General features: G+C 44.1%; 1 protein-coding gene across 3 annotated transcripts in view; it reads left to right on the top strand.

The window, feature by feature from the left end:
- Positions 1-8957, top strand: part of IL20RB (interleukin 20 receptor subunit beta) — a 48432-nt gene extending 39475 nt beyond the window's left edge. For all 3 annotated transcript variants that reach the window (XM_033212555.1, XM_033212556.1, XM_033212557.1), the window contains exon 7: positions 7227-8957. In XM_033212555.1, coding sequence (XP_033068446.1) covers positions 7227-7337 — 111 coding nt within the window. In that variant the 3' untranslated portion in view covers positions 7338-8957. The remainder of the gene's footprint in view (positions 1-7226) is intronic.
- Positions 8958-27727: the final 18770 nt, after the last annotated feature.

Here is a 27727-nt window from a genome sequence, read left to right as displayed (position 1 = left end):
TGCCTAGGTTTTCTTCTAGGATTTTTATGGTTTTAGGTCTATCATTTAAGTCTTTAATCCATCTTGAATTAATTTTTGCATAAGGTATAAGGAAGGGATCCAGTTTCAGCTTTCTACTTATGGCTAACCAGTTTTCCCAGCACCATTTATTAAATAGGGAATCCTTTCTCAATTCTTGTTTTTGTCAGTTTTGTCAAAGATCAGATGGTTGTAGATGTGTGGTGTTGTTTCTGAGGACTCTGTTCTGTTCCATTGGTCTATGTATCTGTTTTGGTACCAGTACCATGCTGTTTTGGTTACTGTAGACTTGTTTGAAGACTAGTTTGAAGTCAGGTAGTGTGATGCCTCCAGCTTTGTTCTTTTGGCTTAAGATTGTCTTGGCAATGCGGGGTCTTTTTTTGTTCCGTATGAATTTTACAGTAGTTTTTCCCAATTCTATGAAGGAAGTCATTGGTAGCTTGATGGGGATGGCATTGAATCTATAAATTACTTTTGACAGTATGGCCATTTTCATGATATTGATTCTTCCTATCCATGAGCATGGAATATTCTTCCATTTGTTTGTGTCCTCTTTTATTTCATTGAGCAGTGGTTTGTAGTTCTTGTTGAAGAGGTCCTTCACATCCCTTGTAAGTTGGATTCCTAGGTATTTTATTCTCTTTGTAGCAATTGTGAATGGGAGTTCACTCATGATTTGGCTCTCTGTTTGTCTGTTAATGGTGTATAGGAATGCTTGTGATTATTGCACATTGATTTTATAACCTGAGACTTTGCTTAAGTTGCTTATCAGCTTCAGGAGATTTTGGACTGAGATGATGGGGTTTTCTAAATATACAATCATGTCATCTGCAAACAGGGACAATTTGACTTCCTCATTTCCTAATCGAATACCCTTTATTTCCTTCTCTTGTCTGATTGCCCTGGCCAGAACTTCCAACACTATGTTGAATAGAAGTGATGAGAGAGGGCATCCTTGTCTTGTGCCAGTTTTCAGATGGAATGCTTCCAGTTTTTGCCCACTCAGTATGATATCAGCTGTGGGTTTGTTATAAATAGCTCTTATTATTTTGAGATACGTTCCATCAATACCTAGTTTATTGAGAGTTTTTAGCATGAAGGACTGTTGAATTTTGTCGAGGGTCTTTTCTGTATCTATTGAGATAATCATGTGGTTTTTGTCTTTGGTTCTGTTTATTTGCTGGATTACATTTATTGATTTGCATGTGTTGAACCAGCCTTGCATAGCCAGGGATGAAGCCGAGTTGATTGTAGTGGATAAGCTTTTTGATGTGCTGCTGGATTCGGTTTGCCAGTATTTTATTGAGGATTTTCGCATTGATGTTAATCAGGGATATTGGTTTAAAATTCTCTTTTTTTGTTGTGTCTCTGCCAGGCTTTGGTATCAGGATGATGCTGGCCTCATAAAATGAGTTAGAGAGGAATTCCCTCTTTTTCTATTGATTGGAATAGTTTCAGAAGGACAGGTACCAGCTCCTCTTTGTACCTCTGGTAGAATTCAGCTGTGAATCCATCTGGTCCTGGACTTTTTTTGGTTGGTAGGCTATTAATTATTGCCTCAATTTCAGAGCCTGCTATTGGTCTATTCAGAGACTGAACTTCTTCCTGGTTTAGTCTTGAGAGGGCGTATGTGTCCAGGAATTTATCCATTTCTTCTAGATTTTCTAGTTTATTTGCGTAGAGGTGTTTATAGTTTTCTCTCATGGTAGTTTGTATTTCTGTGGGATTGGTGGTGATATCCCCTTTATCATTTTTTATTGTGTCTATTTGATTCTTTTCTCTTTTCTTCTTTGTTAGTCTTACTAGCGGTCTATCAATTTTGTTGATCTTTTCAAAAAACCATCTCCTGGATTCATTTATTTTTTTGAAGGGTTTTTTGTGTGTCTATCTCTTTCAGTTCTGCTCTGAACTTAGTTATTTCTTGTCTTCTGCTAGCTTTTGAATGTGTTTGCTCTTCTCTAGTTCTTTTAATTGTGATGTTAGGGTGTCAATTTTAGATCTTTCCTGTTTTCTCTTGTGGGCATTTAGTGTTATAAATTTCCCTCTACACACTGCTTTAAATGTGTCCCAGAGATTCTGGTACGTTGTGTCTTTGTTCTCATTGGTTTCAAAGAACATCTTTATTTCTGCTTTCATTTCGTTATTTACCCAGTAGTCATTCAGGAGCAAGTTGTTCAGTTTCCATGTAGTTGAGCGGTTTTGAGTGAGTTTCTTAATCCTGAGTTCTAGTTTGATTGCACTGTGGTCTGAGAGACAGTTTGTTGTGATTTCTTTTCTTTTACATTTGCTGAGGAGTGCTTTACTTCCAATTATGTGGTCAATTTTAGAACAAGTGCGATGTGGTGTTGAGAAGAATGTGTAGTCTACTGATTTGGGGTGGAGAGTTCTGTAGATGTCTATTAGGTCTGCTTGTTTTAGAGCTGAGTTCAGGTCCTGGATATCCTTGTTAACCTTCTGTCTCATTGATCTGTCTAATATTGACAGTGGGGTGTTAAAGTCTCCCATTATTATTGTGTGGGAGTCTAAGTGTCTTTGTAAGTCTCTAAGGACTTGTTATGAATCTGGGTGCTCCTGTATTGGGTGCATACATATTTAGGATCGTTAACTCTTCTTGTTGAATTGATCCCTTTACCATTATGTAATGCCTTTCTTTGTCTCTTTTGATCTTTGTTCGTTTAAAGTCTGTTTTATCAGAGATTAGGATTGTAACCTCTGCTGCTTTTTTTTTTTTGCTTTCCATTTGCTTGGTAGATCTTCCTCCTTCCCTTTATTTTGAGCCTGTGTGCGTCTTTGCACATCAGATGGGTCTCCTGGATACACAGCACACTGACGGGTCTTGACTCTATCCAATTTGTCAGTCTGTGTCTTTTAATTGGGGCATTTAGCCCATTTACCTTTAAGGTTAATATTGTTATGTATGAATTTGATCTTGTCATTATGATGGTAGCTGGTTATTTTGCCCATTAGTTGATGCAGTTTCTTCCTAGCATCGATGGTCTTTGCTATTTGGCATGTTTTTGCAGTGGCTGGTACCGGTTGTTTCTTTCTATGTTTAGTGCTTCCTTCAGGAGCTCTTGTAAGGCAGGCCTGGTGGTGACAAAATCTCTCAGCATTTGCTTATCTGTAAAGGATTTTATTTCTCCTTCACTTATGAAACTTAGTTTGACTGGATATGAAATTCTGGGTTGAAAATTCTTTTCTTTAAGAATTTTGAATATTGGCCCCCACTCTCTTCTGGCTTGTACAGTTTCTGCCGAGAGATTCGCTGTTAGTCTGATGGGCTTCCCTTTGTGAGTAACTCGACCTTTCTCTCTGGCTGCCCTTAACAGCTTTTCCTTCATTTCAATCTTGGTGAATCTGACAATTATATGTCTTGGGGTTGCTCTTCTCAAGTAGTGTCTTTGTGGTGGTCTCTGTATTTCCTGAATTTGAATGTTGTCCTGCCTTGCTAGGTTGGGGAAGTTCTCCTGGATAATATCCTGAAGAGTGTTTTCCAACTTGGTTCCATTCTCCCCATCACTTTCAGGCACACCAGTCAAACATAGATTTGATCTTTTCACATAGTCCCATATTTCTTGGAGGCTTTGTTCATTTTTTTTAACTCTTTATTCTCTAACCTTGTTTTCTCACTTTATTTCATTAATTTGATCTTCAATCATTGATACCCTCTCTTCTACTTAATCTAATCAGCTACTGAAGCTTGTGCATGTGTCACAAAATTCTCGTGCCATGGTTTTCAGCTCCATCAGGTCATTTAAGGTTTTCTCTACACTGTTTATTCTAGTTAGCATTCGTCTAATCTTTTTTCAAGGTTTTTAGCTTCCTTGCGATAGGTTTCAACATCTTCCTTTAGCTTGGAGAAGTTTGTTATTACTGACCTTCTGAAGCCTACTTCTGTCAGCTCGTCAAAGTCATTCTCCATGCAGCTTTATTCCATTGCTGCCAAGGAGCTGTGATCCTTTGGAGGAGAAGAGGTGCTCTGATTTTTTAAATTTTCAGCTTTTCTGCTCTGGTTTCTCCCCATCTTTGTGGTTTTATCTACCTTTGGTCTTTGAGGTTGGTGACCTACAGATGGGGTTTTGGTGTAGATGACCTTTTTGTTGATGTTGATGCTATTCCTTTCTGTGTGTTAGTTTTCCTTCTAACAGTCAGTTCCCTCAGGTGCAGGTCTGTTGGAGTTTGCTGGAGGTCCACTCCAGACCATTTGCCTGGGTATCACCAGTGGAGGCTGTTGCTGAACAGCAAATATTGCTTCCTGATCCTTCCTCTGGAAGCTTTATCCCAGAGAGGCAGTTGCCTATATGAGGTGTCTGTCAGCCCCTACTGGGAGGTGTCTCCCAGTTAGGCTACACGGGAGTCAGGGACCTACTTGAGGAGGCAGTCCGTCCGTTCTCAGAGCTCAAATGCCATGCTGGGAGAACAACTGCTCTCTTCACATCTGCAGAAGTTGTCTGCTGCCTTTTGTTCAGCTATGCCCTGCCCACAAAGGTGGAGTCTAGAAGCAGTAGGCATTCTTGAGCTGTGGTGGACTCCGCCCGGTTCGAGCTTCCTGGCTCTGTTTACCTACTCAAGCATCAGCAATGACAGATGCTCCTCCCCCAGCCAGGCTGCCACCTCACAGATTGATCTCAGACTGCTGTGCTAGCAGTGAGCAAGGCTCCAGGAGCATGAGACTTGCTGAGCCAGGCACAGGAGAGAATCACCTTGTCTGTTGGTTGTTAAGACCTTGGGAAAAGTGTGGTATTTGGTCGGGAGTGCCCCATTTTTCCAGGTAGTCTGTCACGCCTTCCCTTGGCTAGGAAAGGGAAATCCCACGGCCCCTTGTGCTTCCCGAGTGAGGCGATGCCCTGCCCTGCTTCAACTCGCTCTCTGTGGGCTGCGCCCACTGTCCAACCAGTCCCAATGAGATGAACCAGGTACCTCAGTTGGAAATGCGGAAATCACCCATCTTCTGCATTGATCACGCTGGGGGCTGCTGACCATAGTGTTCCTATTCAGCCATCTTGGAATGCTACCCCACCAAGTAACAATCTAAAACAAAACTATATATGCAAGGCAAATTATATTAATTCTGCCCAGTATATATTCTCTGTTTAAAAAATATAATTTATTTTCTTTGTCTTTCATCCATAATTGCTTCATGGGAATGGGTGCTTTGGTGCTAAAGGGTCTCCGTTTCCTTTCTGTGACTCACTTTATTCTTTCTCTTCTTGCTGTCACATTCTGCTGTAATGTAGGTAGCAAGCATAAAGATGGCCCCAGATTAGTAATTCTTCAATGACCCATCCAAGTATGACCTTGCATGCTTCATAGAAAGTGGAGTTTGTGTGGACTCACATGCCTCTGAGTCCACACAGGCACTGGAAAGAAGAAAAAAGAAAAAAAAAGGAAAGAACTTGCAGTGTAATGAATGTAACTCAAGAGGGAGGGGGGTGGGGATCATGGCAAATATGTTTCATCTTCTCAGTGACAGCAGGTTGCTACCAAGAGGAAGAGTGAGCCAGTGCTGCCAGATCTCCAAGTTTTAAATGAGAAGCCCAGAAACCTAGATTTTTATGAGAAATCTCTCCATTTTCAAATGTTGAAAACTGATTCCAGTTTTACAAAATATGCTGAGCTTTGCTTGAAAATTAGTACTAAACTGTGGGACCACAGTTTTGCACCTTCCAAAATTCTGAGATTATGCTGTTTGTTTTACTTTAATGTGCTAGAACTGCACTGTCTAGTACAGTAGCCACTAGTCATATGTGACTGTTAGACACTAGAAATGTGGCTCGTCCAAATTGAGATGTATTGTAAATATAAAATACAGAATGGATTTTGAAGACAGAATGAAACAAGTTTATAAAATATTTCAGTCATTTTTTAAGTGACATGTTAAATTGATAATATTTTGGATATATTTGTTAAATAAATTATTAAAATTAGTTCCACCTGTTTATTTTTACTTTTAAAATATGCTACTAGATTTTAAAAATTGCATATGTGGCTCACATTATATTTCTATTAGACAGTACTGTTCTGGAATTTAAAAAATAATCATGTATGACCACTGCAGATGTAGGGAGTTAGTGTCCTGAGAATCTGACTGCACCGGCAGCAGTGAGTCGAAGGCCTTCACACTAACACCCCTGCTTAGTGAGCACTGCTTGTGCATTGTCTCTTCCTGTTGGCATTTGCCCATGGACACCAGGAGTGAGTCTCTATAGCTGCCATTTTGCCAACAAAGATGAAGGGAGACTGGCTCAATGAACCTGATGTCTCCTGAGGAACTGAGGTGGAGGAAGCCGTTGTGCCTATTTGTGCCCAGGTGGTACCCTTGGGAGTCATGAGGGGAAGGGCCGAGAGAGATAACTGTAGAAGAACTTAGAGATTTTGGCAGAGGTGAGCAGGCGAGTAATAGGTGGGAGAGTCCACCTGAAAAGTTGATGTCTGCATGTTTATAACTAGTAATGATTGTCTCCTGGGGCCACTGGGAGAAGATGGCGGGAACCTGATATATGAGCAAGGAAGGGACTTCCATTTATGGAACATCCTCTCTGTACTGGGCACCATGCTAGGTGCTGTTCATAAAGCATCTCAGACCAGGTCATAATTCTCAGAGCTCTCTGGTGGAAGAAGGTTAGGGTTTTGTTGTTGTTGTTTTTGTTGTTGTTGAGACAGGGTCTTGCTCTGTTACCTAGGCTGGAGTGCAGTGGTGTGATCAGCGCTTACTGCAGCCTTGACCTCCCAGGCTCAATTGATCCTCCTGTCTCAGCCTCATGAGTAGCTGAGACCACAGACGTGTGCCACCATGCCTGGCCAGTTTATTTTTTGTGGAGAGGGAGCCTTGCTATGTTGCCCAGGCTGGTCTCTAAGCCCTGGGCTCAAGCGATCTGCCTGTTTCAGCCTCTCAAGGCAGGTATGAGCCATTGCACCTCCCTTTAAATTTTTTTCTAAGAACGAGAATTACATTCTGGGTTTTTGTGGGTCAGGGTCTTAGAATGAGGAACTCTGACCAAGCAGGGCTTCAAGGGAACTGCAGGGTAGTGAACTGGGAGATAATCTTAGCAGATGTTGGAATCCCCTCATCTAGGGGTTGAAATTGTTTTTTGGTTTTTGTTTTTGCTTCTTGGAAATTAATTAATCAAATAGTTAAACTTTTAATAATATTCTTTACTATTACTACTACTATCCTCTAATGAATATCAATGAAAATTATTTTTCAGAAAATAACCAATTCACCCCAGAAGTTAATCAGCTGCAGAAGGGAGGAGGTGGATGCCTGTGCCACAGCTGTGATGTCTCCTGAGGAACTCCTCAGGGCCTGGATCTCATAGGCTTGCGGAAGGGCCCAGGTGAAGCCGAGAAGCTGGTCTACATGACGTGGAAACCATGAGGGGACAAGTCGTGTTTCTGTTTTCCAACACAGACAACGGATGAGAGAAGTAGGAAGAGCCTGTTGTCTACAAGTCTAGAAGCAACCACCAGAGGCAGGGTGGTTTGTCTCACAGAACACGGACTGGGACTTAGGAGATGTGACCTCTAGACTGGGGGCTGCCATTTGCTGGCTGAGCAACCCTGGGAGAAGTGACTTTATCCCTTTGGTCCTAAATTTTCTCATCTGTAATGGGGGAATTACCTACACACCTGCTAAACACACAGACACAGAGTCTCTCTCTATACACACACGTACAGATATATACACTCAGCACTTGCAAGGCTAGAGGGAAACTGGCGACACTCTAAAGTCTGACTGATTCAGTGTTTCTGGAGAGCAGGACATAAATGTATAATAAGAATGATCAAGGACTCTACACACTGGGTGGCTTGGAGAGCCCACTTTCCCAGAAGAATCCTTGAGAGAAAAGGAAGCATGGGAGCAATGGTGTTGAGTTCACTTCAAGCCCAATGCTGGTGCAGAGGGGAATGGCTCAGTGAGTTCTATAGTAGGTGACCTGGAGGAAGGTCACAGCCGTACTGAAAACGGGATGTGCATGAACACAGAGGATCCATGAACTACTGTAAAGTGTTGACAGTGTGTGCACACTGCAGACAGCAGGAGAAATGTATGTGTGCAATGCGACAAGAATGCAGAAGTCAGTAACATGTGCATGTTTGTTGTGCTCCTTTTTTCCTGTAGAGTTGCTAAAATACAGAATTTAGCAAATAAAAAGGGGCCACCCTGGCCAAAAGTCATCTTTAAAGTTCTAGTTACATTGTCAACCTCAAGTCCAGAGAGACTCCAATGGACACATTTGGTCAAGAGGACTGGGGGTGGGGGTGGGGGCAGCGGAGGAGCAGCCCCAGGAATCCAGAGTCCAGGGCTGCCTGGTTGGGGGCAGCCTCTGGCTGCATGAAAACCCCAGCTGAGGCAGCTGGCCTAAGCCTCACCTGGTCAGGGTTCTCCTAGGCCTTTCCTGCAGGCCCCACCCCACGGGAAATCCCTGGGGAACCCTCTTTTCCTTGACAGCTTCCTCAGGGTATCCCCAGTCCCTCTTAGTCCGTTCATTTAGGACCTACCTCTGGATGCCTCTCCCCACCCCTTTTCCCCACCAGGTGAAGAAAGAGCCAACTGCAGAGAAGGAATGAGGGGAGGAAACTTCTTGAGGGGTGAAGGGATTGATGGGCAGGGCCTGCGCTTTGCTTTCTAAGCCCCTTGAAGCTCTGGAGCCTCTGAGTTGGTTTATCTTCACTCCTACGTCCTGGGCCCTTTCCAGCCAGCCCAGTGATGGGACAGTCTAACTGCATCAACGGGGTGTTTCCCCAGAAGTCCACAGCCCTTCACCACCTGGAGGGGTCTCTCCAAGAGCATGAGATCGCTGAAGACCTGTTCCTTCTTTTCCTTTGTATTATTTTGTATGCTTCTCTGTGTTGTTTGTTAGACGGTGTGTGCTAATTTTATATTTGACCCAAACTGGAAACACACTTTCAGTTTGCAAAAACAAAGACCATATTACTATATCAGTCATCACCCTCCCTCCTCTTTCTTCCTGTCCCCTTATGGTGGGGTGGTGGTGGGGCACTATCCTTCTGTCCCAGCCCAGGCCCAGAACTGAGAAAGGACCATGACCTCCCTCTGCTTGAGTCTCTCACAACTAGTCCTAGTGCCCATCCATTTTTTGGCATCTATAGGTACACAGAAATTTATTTTGATTCTTCTGTTTTCTCCCCTTACCCTGAACGTACATTTATGGAGCCCCAGCCATGCACCAGACCTGCCAGCCCCCAGTGGTGGAGGGGCTGTGTCCTCTACAGCTGGCTGTTCCTTCTCCCCTGGAGCGCTTCTATCCCAAGTCCCCAGGCCTCCTCCCTGCCCCTCCAATGCATTTATCCCTACACCTGGACACTTACATGAGTGAAAAGGAATGTGATTAGCTATTACAGCAGGACCACAGCTATAAACCAGGACTTCTCTGGGCAAACCAGGAGCTGGGTCACTCATCATAAGGCACAGCTTCCTGCCACACTCTTTTTTTTCTAGAAGCGCCAACCCTCCAGATGCCCAGTCACTAAGTCCAGGGGCTCAAGCTCAGCACTATTGGTTTGCTTTGTTTTCCCAGCCTCTCAATGAGCCCTGCAGGAATTGGGGAAATACTTGTGTGTGTATGTGTGTGTGTGTGTGTGTGTGTGTGTGTGTGCTGGGGGGGAATGAGTATCTGGGAGCAGCCTACAGCAGCTTCTGCTGTTTCAGTGAAGACTGTCTCTTGCAGCCCAACGCAGTAGAGTCCACTGAGCCCCCAGAATCAAGCCCAGCTTTCTTAGTCCTGCCTTTAGGGTGCAACTGCCAGGGTCCAGTGAATAAAATCCCTGCTCCATGAGGCTTACACTCCAATGGGGTAAAGGAGAAATAATAACACAATAACAAAGTATTATTATTAAGTGAATTATTTAGTGTATTGGGAGTTTGTAAGTCACGATAAAATGAAAAGGTAGAGCAGGAAACAGGGGCTGAGGGCAGGTTGCATCCTCTTCAAAATGAAAGTGGATGGAAACAATGCACCCAGAACTACCTGTCAGATAAGTCCCTGCACAGTCACATGGTGTGAGATATTATGAGAGATTCTAGAACAAAGTAATTTGGCAACAAATCTTTTTTTTTTTTTTTTTGAGGCGGAGTCTCGCTCTGTCGCCCGGACTGGAGTGCAGTGGCCAGATCTCAGCTCACTGCAAGCTCCGCCTCCCGGGTTCCCGCCATTCTCCTGCCTCAGCCTCCGGAGTAGCTGGGACTACAGGCGCCCGCCACCTCGCCCGGCTAGTTTTTGTATTTTTAGTAGAGACGGGGTTTCACCGTGTTAGCCAGGATGGTCTCGATCTCCTGACCTCGTGATCCGCCCGTCTCGGCCTCCCAAAGTGCTGGGATTACAGGCTTGAGCCACCGCGCCCGGCCTTGGCAACAAATCTTTAGGTGTATGTAGTCTAAAACAAAAACTTTATTCAGTATCTATACTGTTTGTATTGATAGCGTATTTTTTGCAACAATTATCAGATAAAGCAAGTAAATAATATATATTTTGCATATTTTGGTAAGAATCTAGACTTCAGGATTAGTCACAAGGCTAATTGTAGGTTTCAAATTTGACTAAGAACAGGGTACTGTTGGTACTGAATCAAACATATTAATATGAAGTCATGTCTTTACAAAACATTACATTAAAAATATTTTGACTTTTTTCCACTGAAATGGCCCAGAAGAAATGTCACCTCCGCAATGCATGTTAATGCTAAGATTTTGGTTTCTAGTGTTAGTTTTCTCCCAAAGGAGCCAAAGTTTCTTGGAACAGTAGTGGATGCCATCTCAGTCTGGAGCTGAAAGGTACAAGGTAATCCTAGAACGCCTATACCTTTTTGGGACAGAAAGCAAAGCGTTAAGTAAGGGTCATTCAAAATTACAAAAGGAACAATCTATACAGGGCCCCTCCTGGCCAAAGTTGGGACAATATAAGCACCAGAAGGAGAATATTGGCTGCCACAATTGATACCATATATTTGAAAAGTCATCAGTCCATGACACCCAAGAAGAGCAAAGCTACCATAATGCATTCTCAGAGAAGATGAATCTAATAGAATGCATTTCTACTTGTTATTCAGTCGTGTTGGTCTTGTCGACTTGTTTATCGTGTCAATGAAAAATACCAGTAAATGCAAATCAATCAGTCAGAGGGCATTTTTTCTCCTGTAAAGGCTCCTCTCTACCCCTTAAGGTCCAGTCTTTCCCCGCTTGGCTCTCCCTGTCCTGTCAAGGGGTTCGGTGGAAACGTCTTTTAAGTTCCCTTCACAGAAGGATTGCAGACTCTGCCGGTCTAGTCTCTGGGCCAACCTTCCCGGTCTCTTTAATAAAGATGTTTTTTATTATTTTCCCTGTGCAGTATATTATCCTTAGGCTAGAGTAACTTTCCGGGCGTGCAGACCTCTTGGTTTCCTTTGAATCTGGAGGACTTGATCCCATCGCCAGCTTCCGGAACTCACCAGGAGGGGAAGACCCCATTACATCCACGGGCGTCTGGCGCCACCTAGTGGTCAGTGCTGAAAATTTTTTCTCTTCCCTCTCGCAATGAAGCTCTCTGGGCTTCCCGGATGAAGAAAGGAAACTCAGGCCGGTTTCCCAGAATAATAACTCAGTTACACAGTTTCCACGGGCTTGGTCCTTCACAAACCTCCGCTGTCACTGGTGGAGTTAGAATTTAGCAGCCACCTTCTCCTCGCTCTGTGTATCTGTCCCGAGCTCATGGTTTGGGGCTTCACGCTATACCAACGGCTCTCCGTCCTTGCTGGGACCTTGGCCTCTCTCTCTCTCCGGTCTGTTGATCTTTCCTCCACGCTGCCATTCCCTACCTCTCGGAAATAGACTTTTTTTGGATGTCTTTTTGTTTTCCGTCTGTGTGTCCTATTTCTAGGATCCCTTTACTAGACGGACTTTACAGGAGTGTTCCTCAACCCCCGCACAGATCAGTGGGGAGGAGCCTGCCTGCTGCTTGCTCATGTTAAACCAGCGTGCTGCCCAGCCTGTCAAGTTTGGAACTGGAATACTAGAGTTGGCCCCAAATTACAGCTTTCTCTTGTGGCTCCTGGGACTCCCAGTTTCTTCAGCAACAACAACAAAACCTGGAAAAACGTATCCTTGCCAGAGGTGGGAGAATGAGGCTCACAAAAGGAAAACACGGACCTTTCTTGTCTCCCCCAGCGAGAGACTGCAAGACCAGGTTGTAAAACCCCATTAAGGACCTTAGAGGAAGAATTGAGCAAGGAACCTTCTCAGGTGCCTGCAAACATCTCCAAGAGCAAAAGTATAAATCCTCATATTGTGGAGGAGATACATGTTCCTGGTTCCTTCACTGGACCTCATTGAGAAAATTAAACAACAACAACAACAAAACTATGTTAAAAACCAAAAACCAAAAACCAAAACAAACAAAAAACCCTGGCGGCAGGGTGCCGTGGCTCATGCCTGTAATCTTGGCACTTTGGGAGGCCGAGGCGGGCGGATCACCTTAGGTCAGGAGTTCGAGACCAGCCTAACATGGTGAAACCCCATCTCTACTAAAAATACAGAAATCAGCCGGACGTAGTGGTGGGCGCCTGTAATCCCAGCTACTTGGGAGGCTGCGGCAGGACAATCTCTTGAACCCCGGAGGCATTGCAGTGAGCTGAGATCCCGCCATTGCACTCCAGCCTGGGCAATAGAGCGAGACTCCCTCTCAAACAAACAAACAAACAAACAAAAAACCAACCCTGGCTTTTGGAGAAATGAGTGCCTGAACAAACCTCAGTAACTTCTAAATTTTGCGTCTGTACTTAAAACAGCTCCTCTAGGAAGTGGCCACGTGCCTCCAAATTTCCTGGAGATACCAGCCAGTCTTCTATGAAATTGCCTTAGTATAAGATTAGGTCTACAAAACATCATCTTGAGTTTCTGGACCTAGGAGATTACAACCCAGAAAGTAGGCTCCTCTGATGTCATCCCACCTGCATTAATCACAGGTAAGCTTTCCCAGGTGAAATCATTTCATTGCCATTAACTGCTCACTGTCTCATTTGAACTTTTTTTTCTTTTTTTTGAGATGGAGTCTTGCTCTGTCTCCCAGGCTGGAGTGCAGTGGTGAGATCCTGGCTCACTGCAACCTCTGCTTCCCGGCTTCAAGTGATTCTCCTGTCTCAGCCTCCTAAGTAGCTGGGATTATAGGCACCTGGCACTATTCCCAGCTAATTTTTGTATTTTTAGTAGAGACTGGGTTTTGCCATGCTGGCCAGGCTGGTCTTGAATTCAGGTGATCTGCCCGCTTCAGCCTCCCAAAATGCTGGGAGTACAGGCATGAGCCACTGCGCCCTGTCTTACTTGAACTTTTGAGTCTTGCAGTTGGAAATAGATCAAAATGGAATGGATTTCCCCTTTTCTTGGCCTCACCCCGGATCAGGCCTAGATTATGGAGGGCCAGTGAGTTGGAACACTTACTGTGTGTTTTTGTTTTTGTTTTTAGACAGTGGTCTTGCTCTGTCACCCAGGCTGGGGTGCAGTGGCGTGATCTTAGCTCACTGCAACCTCCACCTCCTGGGTTCAAGTGATTCTCCTGCCTCAGCCTCCCAAGTAGCTGGGATTGCAGGCGCCTGCCACCACACATGGCTAGTTTTTGTATTTTTAGGAGAGATAGCGTTTCACTATGTTGCCCAGGCTGGTCTCGAACTCCTGGCTTCAAGTGATCTGCACGCCTCGGCCTCCCAAAGTGCTGGGATTGCAGGCGTGAACCACTGCCTGTGTTTTAAATGAAGAATTTCAGTTTAGCTGATGGCAGCAAATAGATGCTGAAATTTAAATACAAGTAACATTAAGTAACGTCTTGCTCTGTTGCAACTTTGGGTTGACAAAGGCAAGCCTCAGGTTAAAGAACTGATAAAAAGCTTGGGCATGAAGTGTGGGTCTCAGCATGTTGCTTAAAAACAAAAAGCCCAGCTTCCAGAGATGTACATGGTGTTGATTGTGGCAGAGTGTATAAGAAAGTGGGGCCCACTCTTTTCTTTGGCTAATGACTCATTTAAAAACTCATTTGTCACCTACAACATTTATTCCAAAATTGGAATTTTTGTATTAAATGCTATTTAAAACTTCAGAAAGGCATTAAAAACTTGATAATTGAAACAGGTGATATGTCAATTCACCTTTTAAATTCAAAGAATATAATTCAGAATAAATCATAAAATTTGGGAAGAATTTGGAATTTTTCACCAACACTAAATAGCTTTGCATAAATGTGTGCTATAATTGTAAACACTAGTGTGTTTTACTAACTGGTTTTATTGGAATCCACATAGTCTGAAAATTGTATGATTCTGTAAAAACTTTCCGCTTGAACTTTCTGAGAATGGTTTAAAGGTGAAATAATCTGATACACTTCTCTGTCAATAAGAAATAAATCATGATATGATTGGACATATCTGCTTATGTGGTTTTTTTTTTTTTGAGACAGAATCTTGCTCTGTTTCACAGGCTGGAGTACGGTGGCACCATCTTGGTTCACTGCAACCTCCGTCTCCCAGGTTCAAGCGATTCTCCTGCCTCAGCATCCAGCGTAGCTGGGATCACAGGTGCTTATGTATTTTTAATTTAAACTTTGTTGAAGTATATCTGATTGTATTGTTATGGCATTTTCATTTGGCTTTGGGAAGTTTGAATTTTCTATAGAGTTAATGTAGTTGATAATTGTGTTTTCCAAAGACTTCTGAGAATTTGGAAATCTGCAGTCTATTGGTCTGTAATTAAAATAAGGACAACAATAATATATATGAAGCAAAGTCTGAATTTTTATTCATAAGTCAAGAGAGTTCCCACCAAAATCTTAAGATACTGCATTTATAGCTACTATTCTTGGCTAATCATAAAGATTCTGATCCTCCTGTGAGAAAATAACAAATTTTGACTGGTTCTGGGTCAAGAAACTACTAATTGGGAGAACCACTTTGATTTTTCACTGAAAATGTTGGTGTAACAACACATACCTGATATATTAGGTTGGTAAGGGGGTGTTGAATATTATAAAGGGAGGGAGAGCCTATAGCTCATAAAAAGGAGCAAGATGAATTAAAAGCTTGGAAGATAAGAGCAGAATTAAAAAGAAAACAAGCAAACAAACTCCTAAACCTGTGAAAGTAACATGGGTTTGATAGATTACATGTCAGGGGTAGAACTGGCTAATTCAGCCAGAAATCATGTGTGTCAATCTGGATTATATCCATGGATTAAAGCACTGTAGATGGAGAAACGCAACCATCATGCAGAATGTTGGCCACTGTGCTGCTGGAGGCTCCTCTATCACCTCACGGTGGGGAGGATCCCCTGTGTTCCTGGTGGCTGCCAGTCACCCCCCTCTAGAGCTTTGGTCTGTCAGCTGTTCTGATGCCAGGGCTCTCAAATTGCAAACAAAGGAGAACAGATGAGCCAAAGCTCTATACAGAGCCAAAGAATCAGAGATTATGAATGAGTTTGGAGCAAAGAGATTTTTAGCAAATCCTTAGTGGAATGCCATCTAAAAATCAACAAAAAAGAAGTATTAGAAAAGTCGAGCTTTATTTAATAATTGAAAAATTTGCATTAATGTTGTAATATTATTTTAGAACTACTTTTTCCAGACAAATAAGTGATCATTTATTTTGTCAGAAATCTAGACTTCTTAGCATAAGAGAAAAGGAACTACAATTGTAGAATCAAGAATTTGAGTAGGTGATGAATATTTCAATTACACTGATTTAATCTTTACCAGTTAGGTGAATGTATTAAATTATCACATGTACCCCGAAAATGTGTGCATCTATGACTTATCAATAATAATAATAATAATAATAAACCCCAGAATGGCACTGATGTTTCAAATTAGGCAAAAAATACCTTAATGGAATTCATAAAACTAAAATTTCTAAAGAAAAACACTCTGTATCCCATAAATATGTACAATTACTATGTGTCAGCTAAAAATAAAAGGAAAAAAGCAAAAAAAGACTTTGATTAGGAACACTTTATTGTTAGAACTGGACTGAAAAAAATCAAGATAAATTCAAGCTTTTACAAGAACAAAAATAGTAAATTAAAAATATGTATCCTTTGTCTCTCTGTCTATTGAAATGCCCAGGAGTCATGTCACCTCACAATGCACTTTGGCGCCTACATTCTGGTCTCTAACGCTCTTCCTACCAAAAGCATCTTGGGAGAAATGACATATTCCATACTTTGAGCTAGAAGTTCAAGGAAAACCTACACACTGAACAACAAGGCCAGAAATCAAGAAAGTTTGAATAAATCAATAGAATCAAAAGGACAGAGGAGCCCATCTAAAAGGGGTTCTGCTGGCGAAAGTTGAGGCAACTTGACGTCAAAAAGACAGTATTGGCTGAAGCCAATGGGCATATGGTGGATTGGAAAAGCCATGAGTCCAAGAAGATACATAAAAGGAGCAAAAGACTACAAGTGGTGTAAGAGAAAATGGAGAAAAAAAGAGAGAATTTGCCGGCCGGGCACGGTGGCTCACGCCTGTAATCCCAGCACTTTGGGAGGCTGATACGGGCGGATCACGAGGTCATGAGATCAAGACCATCCTGGCTAACATGGTGAAACCCCATCTTTAATAAAAGTATAAAAAAATTAGCCGGGCGTGGGGTGGGCGCCTGTAGTCCCAGCTACTCCAGAGGCTGAGGCGGGAGAACGGTGTGAACCCGGGAGGCGGAGCTTGCAGTGAGCCGAGATCATGCCATTGCACTCCAGCCTGGGCGACAGAGCCAGGCTCCGTCTCACAAAAAAAAAAAAAAAAAAAAAAAAAAAAGATCTGCTAAGTCATTTACATGTTGGTATTATGTTGGTGTTACTGATTTGTCTGTTGTGTAGATGAAGAAAACAAAAACTAGGAAACACAAATATATCAGTCAGAAGAAGTTGTAAAGCTCAAGGGGAATATGAATGCAATGACCCTGTAAGTTGCGACTTGGAGTCACATAATGCCACATCAAATATCACAGTTAAATTGGGATACTTTGATTATACTCTTGCACTAGAAGGACCCATAACACTGATGCTTAGGAATTGAAGTTGGATGGATTCTAGCTGCTGCCTGGTGGTCAGTCCCCCTCATTTCTTGCTGCATGGAGGTCATAAGTTAATAGTAAAAGTCCTACTGAAAAAAAAATTTTTTAATCTGTGTTTAATTTCCACAACATTGATCAAAAAGAAAATTCTCTTTTAAGAAATAAATTAACTCAAACTTCTTAATAAGCCCATACAAAGATGACAAACTGGGCAATGCGTGTCATTAATTCAAAGAGTATTTAAGTATTTAACTTCAGTCACAGCATGAACACACTCACACATATTTATATACACATATGTATACACACATATGTATACACACATACACTTACACACATACATATACACACATCACATATACACACATTCACACTCATACATAAATACACACATATATAAATGTATACTTGTATAAACACTTATATGTCAATACACACATATACACACATGCAAGTATACACACACACAAACACACACACACACACTTTGAAATGCTCTGAAAACTTACAGTTCATATTGTTAACTTATTTTAAAAATGCCAAAATTTATAAATTTAGAAAAGGAGAGATCTTTTGGATCAACATGTGGAAATGAGATTCAGACTCAGAAAAAAGCTTTTCAATAGAACTTTTCTAAATTCTTATAAAGGGTTACAGCTTGCAAGGTGGCCATCCCACAGGCTGGAAAACCTACCTCTGGCCAAGACTGGAGACAGGACTCTGCAAATTCTCTCTCTCTGTCTCTCTCTCTCTCTCTTTTTTTTTTTTTTTTTTTTTTTTGTGAGACGGACTCTCGCTGTGTCGCCCAGGCTGGAGTGCAGTGGCACGATCTCGCCACTTTGAAGGAGGAGGGGTTGGGGTAGGAGCTTTATGCTGAAAGGGTTGGCTAAACACACATGTTCAACAGGTTACAGGAGGAGCCTCCTGGGTTCAAGTGATTCTCCTGCATCAGCCTCCTGAGTAGCTGGGATTACGGGTGTCCACGACCACACCTGGCTAATTTTTTTTGTATTTTTAGTAGAGCCTGGGTTTCACCATGTTGGCCAGTCTGGTCTCAAACTCCTGGCTTCAAGTGATCTGCCCGCCTCAGCCTATCACAGTGCTGGGATTACAGGCTGCCCTGCATTCTTACTGCTGTGCTGTTCCCTGTTCTTTCTCAGGGAAGAAGGTCCTCACTGACCCCCTCCCAGCCCAGCCCCTGAGCTTCATGACCTTCCCAGCTCCAGGTTTCCACCGGTAACCAGTTTCTGGATCTAGGCCCCTTGGTTCAAATTCTTTTGAAAGAGAATCTGCTTGAGCCAGCTCATGAGTTGATGTCTGTCCTAGGTCTAGATAATTTTGGCTTAGGGGCAGGGCCAAAAGCAAAGGAGTGATCTGAGGAAGGGAGAAAAGCCTGGTGGCTGCCACTATCCAGGTGAGGGCTCCCAGAGGGAGCATGGACAGACCCATAGTCAGGGCCAGCTTCATGGCATATGGCCAGTGCAGTTGCGCTGTGAGCTCAAAAGGCTCCCGCCTCCTTGGAGTTTAGTGCTCTGTCGTTGCTGTTTCAAAATTCTTAATTTTACCTTTGAATGTGTGTTTTGTAAGTGAAGTCCAATGGGACAATGCAGTGTGCCAGGGGCTTGGAGGCTCACCTTACATGTGGGCCCACCTTGTACTGCCTCCTTGGCACGGGTTCTGAGCCACCCGCTTCCCTGCCCTGGCTCCATGTCTGACGGACCTCCTCTTCCCTGCCTCCACCCCGGGACCATTGCTGCTCTCCACCTCTGCAGGGGCCTAGGTGGGGGCTCAGGGGCAGACTGTTGGGTGCTCATACTTTGTGATGTCTTGGGGCATGGCATGGTGGTGGCTGTCTTCAGGCTGGCATTGCCATGATGTGTCTGAGCCTCTCACTACCCTCTATCCATGTACCAAGTGCATCCCAGCATGGAGGTTTAGAGATCCTTGGGGATCACCCCTATGCTGTGGGTTGGGGCTGTGAGTCTGTGGGAAGTGGAGGCACCCGCTTGAGTTTCCCAGGCCCTACCCTCAGGTGAGGCTGGGGGCACTGGATGGCTGGTGGGAGGTGGAACCCACAGGCAGGCAGTGTGCATATGCATGTGCGCTGTGTCACAGGGTGCCTGGAGAATCCTCCCTTCCTCCTTCTTTTTATTTATTTTTATTTTTATTTATTTATTTTTGAGACGGAGTCTCACTGTGTCACCCAGGCTGGAGTGTAGTGGCATGATCTTGGCTCACTGCAACCTCTGCCTCCTGGGTTCATGCAATTCTCTTGCCTCAGCCTCCTAAGTAGCTGGGACTACAGGCACCTGCCACCACGTTCGGCTAAATTTTGTATTTGTAGTAGAGACAATGTTTCATCACGTTGGCCAAGCTGGTCTCGAACTCCTGACCTCAGGTGATCCACTGGCCTTCACTTCCCAAAGTGCTGGGATTACAGGAGTGAGCCACCGCGCCCAGTCCTCCCTTCCTCTTTCTATACTTCCCTGAGTCTGCCTTAGGTTTGCCTCTTCTGGCCAGCTCATGGCACCCTCTGGGGACAAGCCATGAAGGAAGAATTCTGTAATTTCGGTGATTCTGCACCAAGTAAATGCTCTGGTATTTGCATTTAAAATTGTCATTGCACACTATAAAGATGAGCATTGAAGAGACTGTACTCATAATTTTAAATTTTTGACTTTTTTTCCACTTAGAATACCATTAAACAGCAAATAATAATAATAAAAAAAGCCCACCATGACAATCCTAGAAAGAGATCACAAAAGAAAGGAAAAAGCTTTCCATGCACCTTTAATGACACTTTTTCTACTTCATGCACGAGGGCCCTCAAAATGTATGTAGTGGATACTGCTTATGTTCAATGTGTGCAGCCAATGAAGGAAACAGAGGAGTCCAGGGCCATAGGGCAAGGATGGCGAGTTTGTGTTGGGATGTGTTGGGTTTGGGGTGCTGGATGTCTGGAAGGCTGTATAAGAGTGGCAATCCCAGCACAGGTGATAGGCAGCATGTTATGCTGCTCAGAGAGGAGGCCCCTGGGTTTGGTAGGAGAGCTGTGTCAATAGTGGGCAGCTGCGTGTCCCACGGAGGAGTGGAGGGGTAGCAATCCACTCCTTCCAAAAGCATGAATGCAGGAGGAAAGTACCAAGGAGAGCAAGTCAAAGGTGACTGGAGTAGGGGGTCTCAGCATGCTAGAGTCACCCGGGAACATTACAAAGGGCAGATGCCTGTGCCTCACTCCAGATCATTTGAAGAAAAATCTCCTGGGGTGGGTGTGGTCATCTGCCATTCAAAAAAATCACAAACACATACACAAACAAAAAGGCAATAAGAAATGGAAAACAGCTCTGGGTTATGCAGAAGGATGGCGGGTTCCGAAGCATCAGGACGAGGCTGCTCTTGTTTAGAGATGCATTTTGGTCCTGGTGTAGCTGGTTTCTAGCTGTGTGACCTTGGACAGGTCACTGTCACTTTTCTCCCTCTCATTTTCTGTCCCAGTGAACAAGGAGCTTGGACTAGATGGTCGTGGAGGGGCACTGGGCTCTGTCTGTGGGGACAAGGGTCTCTTTCCCCGTCCACGCTGCAGACCTTCCTTACTCCCCACAGCCCTGGTCTGCTGTGGGCCCAGCACCGGCCCTTCTCATCCTGCCCAGAAAAAAGGAAATTTCTCCATAAGAGCTAATGTAGTGGGGACCAGCTTAACACTCTGGAGATTCATAGTGCCAGGGGAAGCGGAGCAGAGGGACAGGGAATGTGGCTTCCACACTCAAACTACCCATGTTCTGACTCGATCACTTAATAGTTATGTGACCTTGGACAAATTCCTTGGCCTCTCTGAGCTTTGATTCCTCACCTGGAAAGCGGAGTGAATAACAACATTTCCCACAGTAGGACGGGGAGAGGATTAAATGAGATAAGCGTGCAATGTTCTTAGTGCAGTGGCGGGGGTACAGTCAGCACTCAGTGATTCCAGCCCACTGGAATTGACTGTAATCCAGCCTTGCTGCTTGGCCACTTGCTCTGCTTTCAGACAGGGTGATCTGCGGGTTCTGAGGCTTGTGGGGTACGCTAGATGGGCTGCTTCCGTGCCAGGCTAATACAGTTCCTGAAACATCCCGGTTACCTCCCTGGGTGTAGACTCCCCACCTGCCCCAGTGAGCTGTGCCCAGGCCCCTCTTCTTGCCCCTCTTACCTGAATTGGTTGTTGGAGTTTCCAGGCTTGGGAAGCTCAAGCCAGGCTGGGCTGGTGGTGTAGCCATAGGAGAGAACAGGAGCTTGTGAGCAGCACCGCTGAGGCCCAGAGCCTTCTGAGCCCTTTGGGGCAGAAGGGAGAGTCTCGTCTATGTGATACCAGCATTTGCACCTGAGATTCTTATACAAAAATCCTGTGTCCCCACTCAACCCTCTGGGGTAGAAAGAGGGCTTGGGGAGGCCTCTAGCACTGCGGCTTCTTAGAATAATGAGCCAGTCTTTCCTACATCAGCTCTCTTGGAGAGGCGTCCACTCTCGCGGGCAGGACGGGCGAGAGAGGGAGGGATTCCTGCCAAAGCCACTAATAAACAAATTCCTCCCATCACTGAGTGAAGATGTTGCCACTTTGGAAACGGGCTTGTCCACTCTGTTGGAAGGCGGAAATGTCCTGTGGCTGGGTCCTACATCTTGCTCAATAGTGTCTGAGACATGACTGGAAGACATCTGCTCAAGACGGTGGAGTGAGCACACATAAAACCCTCTCTGTGACCACCTCCAAACCTGGAGGAATGATGGGGACATACACATACTCTTTCTCTCTCTCTCTCTCTCTCTGTGTGTACTAAGAATGAAGAGTAAAACTACCGGAGAAGCTGGTGAAGAGCAGCCCAGGGGTAGAAGGAGTTGGGTATACATAGGCTGGCTTTAAAGCTCTTGTGAGAATGGAGATGGACATGCCTATGCTTGACAGGAGACCCGACCCATGCTCCCTGCATGTAGCGGGGGCTGAAAACACTCCAGAAATGTGCTGCTTGCTCACGGTGCAGGAAGAAAAGGGCACTCACATAAACATGAGAACCAGGCTGGTGCTGCACAGGGGTGCTGCATCAGGAATGTTTTTGGCTGACAGCCAACACCCCAAACTCCCTAACATAAGACCTGCTCCTGGGTGTGCAGATCAGGAAGAATGGGCTCAGGCAACTGCAAAAGCACCTAACATGGAAGCGCCTGTCCATCGAAAAAGAATTTCCACGCAGAATGAGCTATACAACAAAAATTGCAAAGAACATGTCAAAATTTATCATGAGGCGTACTTCTCAGGCTTAAGAAGCAAAATTAATAACAGTAGAGGTGGAAATTATGAACCATTTGAAAGTATGATAATTAGTCTCACAGAAAGTCTCTCATCCTCCCTTAAAATTTGTCTAGTTGGGGGCAGTATTTCCCCTACCAATGGATGACTTTCTGATCATTCCTGGGTAATAAAATGCTTGGTAGTCACATGAAATCATGGCTTTAATTCACAGTTAAAATAGTCTATTCCCAGACAGAAAAACAGTCTAAACTCCTTTTTTTTTTTTTTTTTTTTTGAGATAGGGTCTTACTCTGTTGCCCAGACTGGAGTGCTGTGGCAGGATCACGACTCACTGCAGCCTTGACCTCCTGGGCTCAAGTGATTTATCCCACCTCAACCTTCCCGTAGTTGGGACTACAGGCACGTGCCACTGTGCCAGCTAAATTTTGTATTTCTTATAGAGACAGGGTTTGCCATGTTACCCAGGCTGGTCTTGAACTCCTGAGCTCAGGTGATCCACCTGCCTCAGTCTCCCAACGTGCTAGGATTACAGACATGAGCCATCGCGCCCCATCCACTTTAAACTCTTATAAAATATAAAGCCTCTTTTGTCTCTAGCAAGGGGCTTTCTTACTTCAGGGAGGGGTGTGGTCGGCTTCTCTTTTTTTCCTCCTCTCCTTTACCTGCTGCCGTTGTGCACCCACCTGGGATTGGAGTTCCAGAAGGGGAGAGGGATTGTAGCACTGTTCACAATAGCCAAGATTCGGAAGCAACCTGAGTGTCCATGCACAGACAAATGGATAAAGAAAATGTGGCACATATACACAACGGAGTACTATTCAACCATAAAAACGAGTGAGAGCCTGTCATTTGCAACAACATGGATAGAGTTGGAGGTCATTATGTTAAGTGAAAGAAGCCAGACACAGAAAGACAAACTTTGCATGTTCTCACTTGTCTGTGGGGACTAAAAATTAAAACAACCGAAGTCATAGAAATAGAGAGTAGAAGGATGGTTACCAGGGGCTGAGGAGGTCAGTGAGGATAAGTGGGGATGCTTAATGGGTACAAAAATGGAGTCAGACAGAATTAATAAGATCTAGTATGTGATAGCACATTGAGGTGACTACAAGTCAACAATAGTTTATTGAATGTTTTAAAATAACCAAAATAGTATAATTGGAATGTTCATAACACAAAGAAATGATACATGCTTGAGGTGATGGAAACCCCATTGACCCTGATGTGGTTATTATACATTTTATGCTTGTATCAAAACATCTCATGTACCCCACAAACATACACACGTACTATGTGTCCATAAAAATTAAAAGAAAAAAGAAAGGAAGAAGGGAACTGGGCTCAGGAAGGTCTTACTTGATTGGAAGAGTTGAAGGCTGGTTGTGGCTCTCTGGGCCCTGTTGAGGTTTCAAGCTGATTCTTTCTGCTATGGGCACTTTTGTGAGTTTTTTGTAGGCATGCCTGCTGAAACTCAGATTGTCACTCCCATGATGTAGGCAACACATCTTTTTTTAAAGCTTTATTCCTTAGCTTCTGGTTTTCCCAGATGCCGCCTTCCACTCTGCAGCTGCAGGCTGTTTGGCTTCCTCAAGGTGAGCCAGGCTCCCACCTTCTTTCTTCCTCAGTGGTGGGGACACAAACCAAGCTCTCTGCATGGGACCCTAACCTTGGGGCTAAGCGGTCATCTGCTCCATTCCACCCTTTCCCTGGGGTGATGAGACTTGGGGCGCTTCAACAGCCCTCTTCTAAGACATCCTCTTCACATGCCCTTGGAAATGTCCAACAACTCAATCCTTCCCATATGCTTTCAAAAGGTGGAAGGCATGACTTTTAAATATTACTTTTTTTTCTTTTTTGAGACAGAGTTTGGCTCTGTCGCCCATGCTGGAGTGCAGTGGCGCGATCTCGGCTTACTGCAAGATCTGCCTCCTGGGTTCATGCCATTCTCCTGCCTCAGCCTCCCAAATAGCTGGGACTACAGGTGCCCGCCACCAGGCCGGCTAATTTTTTGTAGTTTTAGTAGAGAGAGTTTTGTAGTTTTGTAGTTTTTGTAGTTTCACCATGTTAGCCAGGATGGTCTCGATCTCCTGACCTCGTGATCTGCCCACCTTGGCCTCCCAAAGTGCTGGGATTATAGGTGTGAGCCACTGCGCCCAGCCTAAATATTACTTTTAGTCTGGGTATGGTGGCCCACACCTGTAATCCCAGCACTTTTGGAAGCTGAGGCAGATGGATTGCTTGAGCCCACGAGTTCGAGACCAGCCTGAGCAACATGGCAGAACCTCATCTCTACAAAAAATTCAAAAATTAGCCAGGTTTGGTGACATTCGCCTATAGTCCTAGCTACTTGGGTGGCTGAGTGGGGAGGATCACCTGAGCCTGGGAGGTCGAGGCTACAATAAGCTATAATCACACCACTGCACTCCAGCCTGGGAGACAGAGTGAGACCCTGTCTTAAAATAATTGATTTTAAGAATAACATTATGTTACACACTGAAGTGGTAAGGAGGGAATAGTGTCCTTGCAATGAGAGCAGGATATTATTAAACAAAAATAGGCAGTCATGAAATATATTGCTATTGGAAATAAAAAAAAGACTGCAACAGGCAGGATAGACAACAGGTGAAAATAGCTGGTAAAAGATAAGTGAATTAAAAGATAGAAATGCTGGTTGCATTGGCGCCCGTCTGTAATTGATTCACAGTGTGTTGGAAGGCCAGAAGTTTGAGACCAATCTGAGCAACATAGTGACACCCCATCTCTTAAAAAAAAAAAAATTAGCTGAGTGATGACATGTACCTGTAGTCCCAGCTACTTGGGAGGCTGAAGTAAGAGGATTTACTTGGGACCAGGAGTTCAAAGTTGCAATGAGCTATGATCGTACCACAGCACTCCAGCCTAGGTGACAGAGTCAGTCTTTCTTTCTTTCTTTCTTTCTTTTTCTTTCTTTCTTTCTTTCTTTCCTTCCTTCCTTCCTTCCTTCCTTCCTTCCTTCCTTCCTTCCTTCCTTCCTTCCTTCCTTCCTTCTTCCTTCCTTCCTTCCTTCCTTCCTTCCTCTCTCTCTTTCTTTCTGTCTCTCTCTCTTTCTTTCTTTCTTTCTTTCAGATGGAGTTTCGCTCTTGTCGCCCAGGCTGGAGTGCAATGGTGCGATCTTGGCTCTCCACAACCTCCGCCTCCCAGGTTCAAGTGATTTTCCTGCTTCAGCTTCCTGAGTAGCTGGGATTACAGGCATGCACCACCATGCACAGCTGATTTTGTATTTTTAGTAGAGATGGGGTTTCTCCATGTTGGTCAGGCTAGTTTCAAACCCCTGACCTCAGGTGATCTGCCTGCCTCAGCCTCCCAAAGTGCTGGGACCACAGACATGAGCCATTGCGCCCAGCCCTGTTTCAGAGAGAGAGAGAGAGAGAGAGCGAGAGTGAGAGAGAGAGAGAGAGAGAGAGAGAGAGAGAGAGAAAATGTATATATAACATAGCATCAAAAGATGAAGAAATGGAAAATATGAATAAGAAGTTGAGAGCCATGGGAGATAGACTGAGGAATTCTGACACACATCCAAGAAGATTTTCTGAATAAGAAAAATAGTGAGAACAGGGGAATGAAAATGAAATGTTTGCAGAGGTAATGGCTGAAAATTTCCATAATCAAAATAAAATTCCAGTTCAGGAAAGTGCACTGATTGTGATGCGGTAAAGTAAGTAAGGTAATAAAATACCCAAATAAGCCCTTCTGAACACTACCATGACTCAGAGGGAACAGAAAAAAAGAGATCCAGCCTCAGTGCGGCTGTGAGCCCATGTCATACCTGATCACATTCCCATCGAGGGAAACACCTGGCTCTGAGTGTCTCCTGACTGACTTTGGGCCCAGGGTAGGAGAGTGGAGGACGTGTGATTGGAGTCTCCACAAATTTCTACTATTTCCTTCTTTCTCCATTAAGGTTATTTAGCTGACCTTTTCTTCCATTAAATTAAAAACAAAAGAAAGAAAAGACTTTCTGCTGCTTTTGGTCCTCAGGCAGCTTCAGATGATCACAAGACACTTGTTATTTAGGGCTGAGACACATGGCGCAGCACACGGCAGGCACTTATTTCAGGATTTGCCAAGCACTGGCACCTGGCTCCATGACTGAGGCCCTGCTGACTCCAGTCTTCTAGAAGAGGCAATGATGGGGACAGGGTGATGAGTGTGGAGACAGCAGTGCCTTGTCTCCTGGGACACAGTCTACTTGCTATTCTGTGGCACAGCTTTCACAGGCTATGATTGCAAGAAGAGGAGGGAAAATAAGGTGTGGCTAATCTCTCAACCTCTAATGCATCTATATATATATTTTTTTCCTGAGACAGGGTCTTGATCTGTCAGGCTGAAGGCCGAAGTATAGTGGCACAATCACGGCTCACTTCAGCCTTGACCTCCCAGTCAGCCTCCAGGTAGCTGGGACTATAGGTGCGCACCACCATGCCTGTCTAATTTTTAAATTTTAAATTTATTGTAGAGGTGGGATCTCACTATATTGCCCAGGCTGGTCTCAAACTCCGGGGCTCGAGCAATCCTCCTGCCTTAGCCTTCCAAAGTACTGGGATTACAGATGTTAGCCATTGCATTCAGCCTTAACCTCAAATCTTTAGACTAATTAAATTCATTTCCAAAAAAATACATGTTTATTGTAAAAACAATTTAAGTAATACGGAAAGATGTAAAACCAAAAGCTTCTCCCTTCTTTCTCTTGGTCTTATGCCCTGGATGTGAACTCTGTTAATATTTGGTTTGTGTCCTTCACATCCTCTGTCTCTTATAGCTGGGATAATATGTGAGGTTCCACCAGTTATGGTTCCCCCATTCCACACTCCCTTTTCTCTGGATTCCTCCTCCAACCACCATTTGGGGAAGTAGATGCAAGATATCCATTGGTTATGGAAGCTGTCACAGTGGAATCAGTGAAGAATATGCCAAATTCTTGAGTTTTAAGATTAAAGTTCTCAACCCAGATGTAAGATAGAAAAAAACTGAGCAAATTGTATATTGGCTCAATCAGTTTTTTTTCCCTCTTCCCAACCCCAGATTAGATAAAGCTGAGTTGAGGGAAGAGGTGAAAAGGGGAGGAAGTAATGAGAAAAGCAGTCATGGTTTCCAAGAAGGGATATCCCTGTGTCTTCCTCTGGGGATTATATGTAAAAAAGTATGGGAGAATATTATCGAATTCTCCAGATAAAGTTTGGGGACTCAGGTGCAGGAGTGTCAGTGACAAACTTCCACTTGGAGGTCTGGGGAGCAGACACCTCTCCCTGAGACTGAGATATGAGGTAGATCTCTAAGCTTAGGAGCCAGAGTAAGAAAAAGAACACTTGTTAATTAACTAAAGTTAAATATAAAACGCCTGAA

This window comes from Trachypithecus francoisi, unplaced genomic scaffold (assembly GCF_009764315.1).
Source record: "Trachypithecus francoisi isolate TF-2019V2 unplaced genomic scaffold, Tfra_2.0 Lachesis_group0, whole genome shotgun sequence".
Classification (NCBI taxonomy): domain Eukaryota; kingdom Metazoa; phylum Chordata; class Mammalia; order Primates; family Cercopithecidae; genus Trachypithecus; species Trachypithecus francoisi.
Note: the sequence above shows the minus strand (reverse complement) of the source record. Positions and strands in the feature narration are given on the sequence as shown.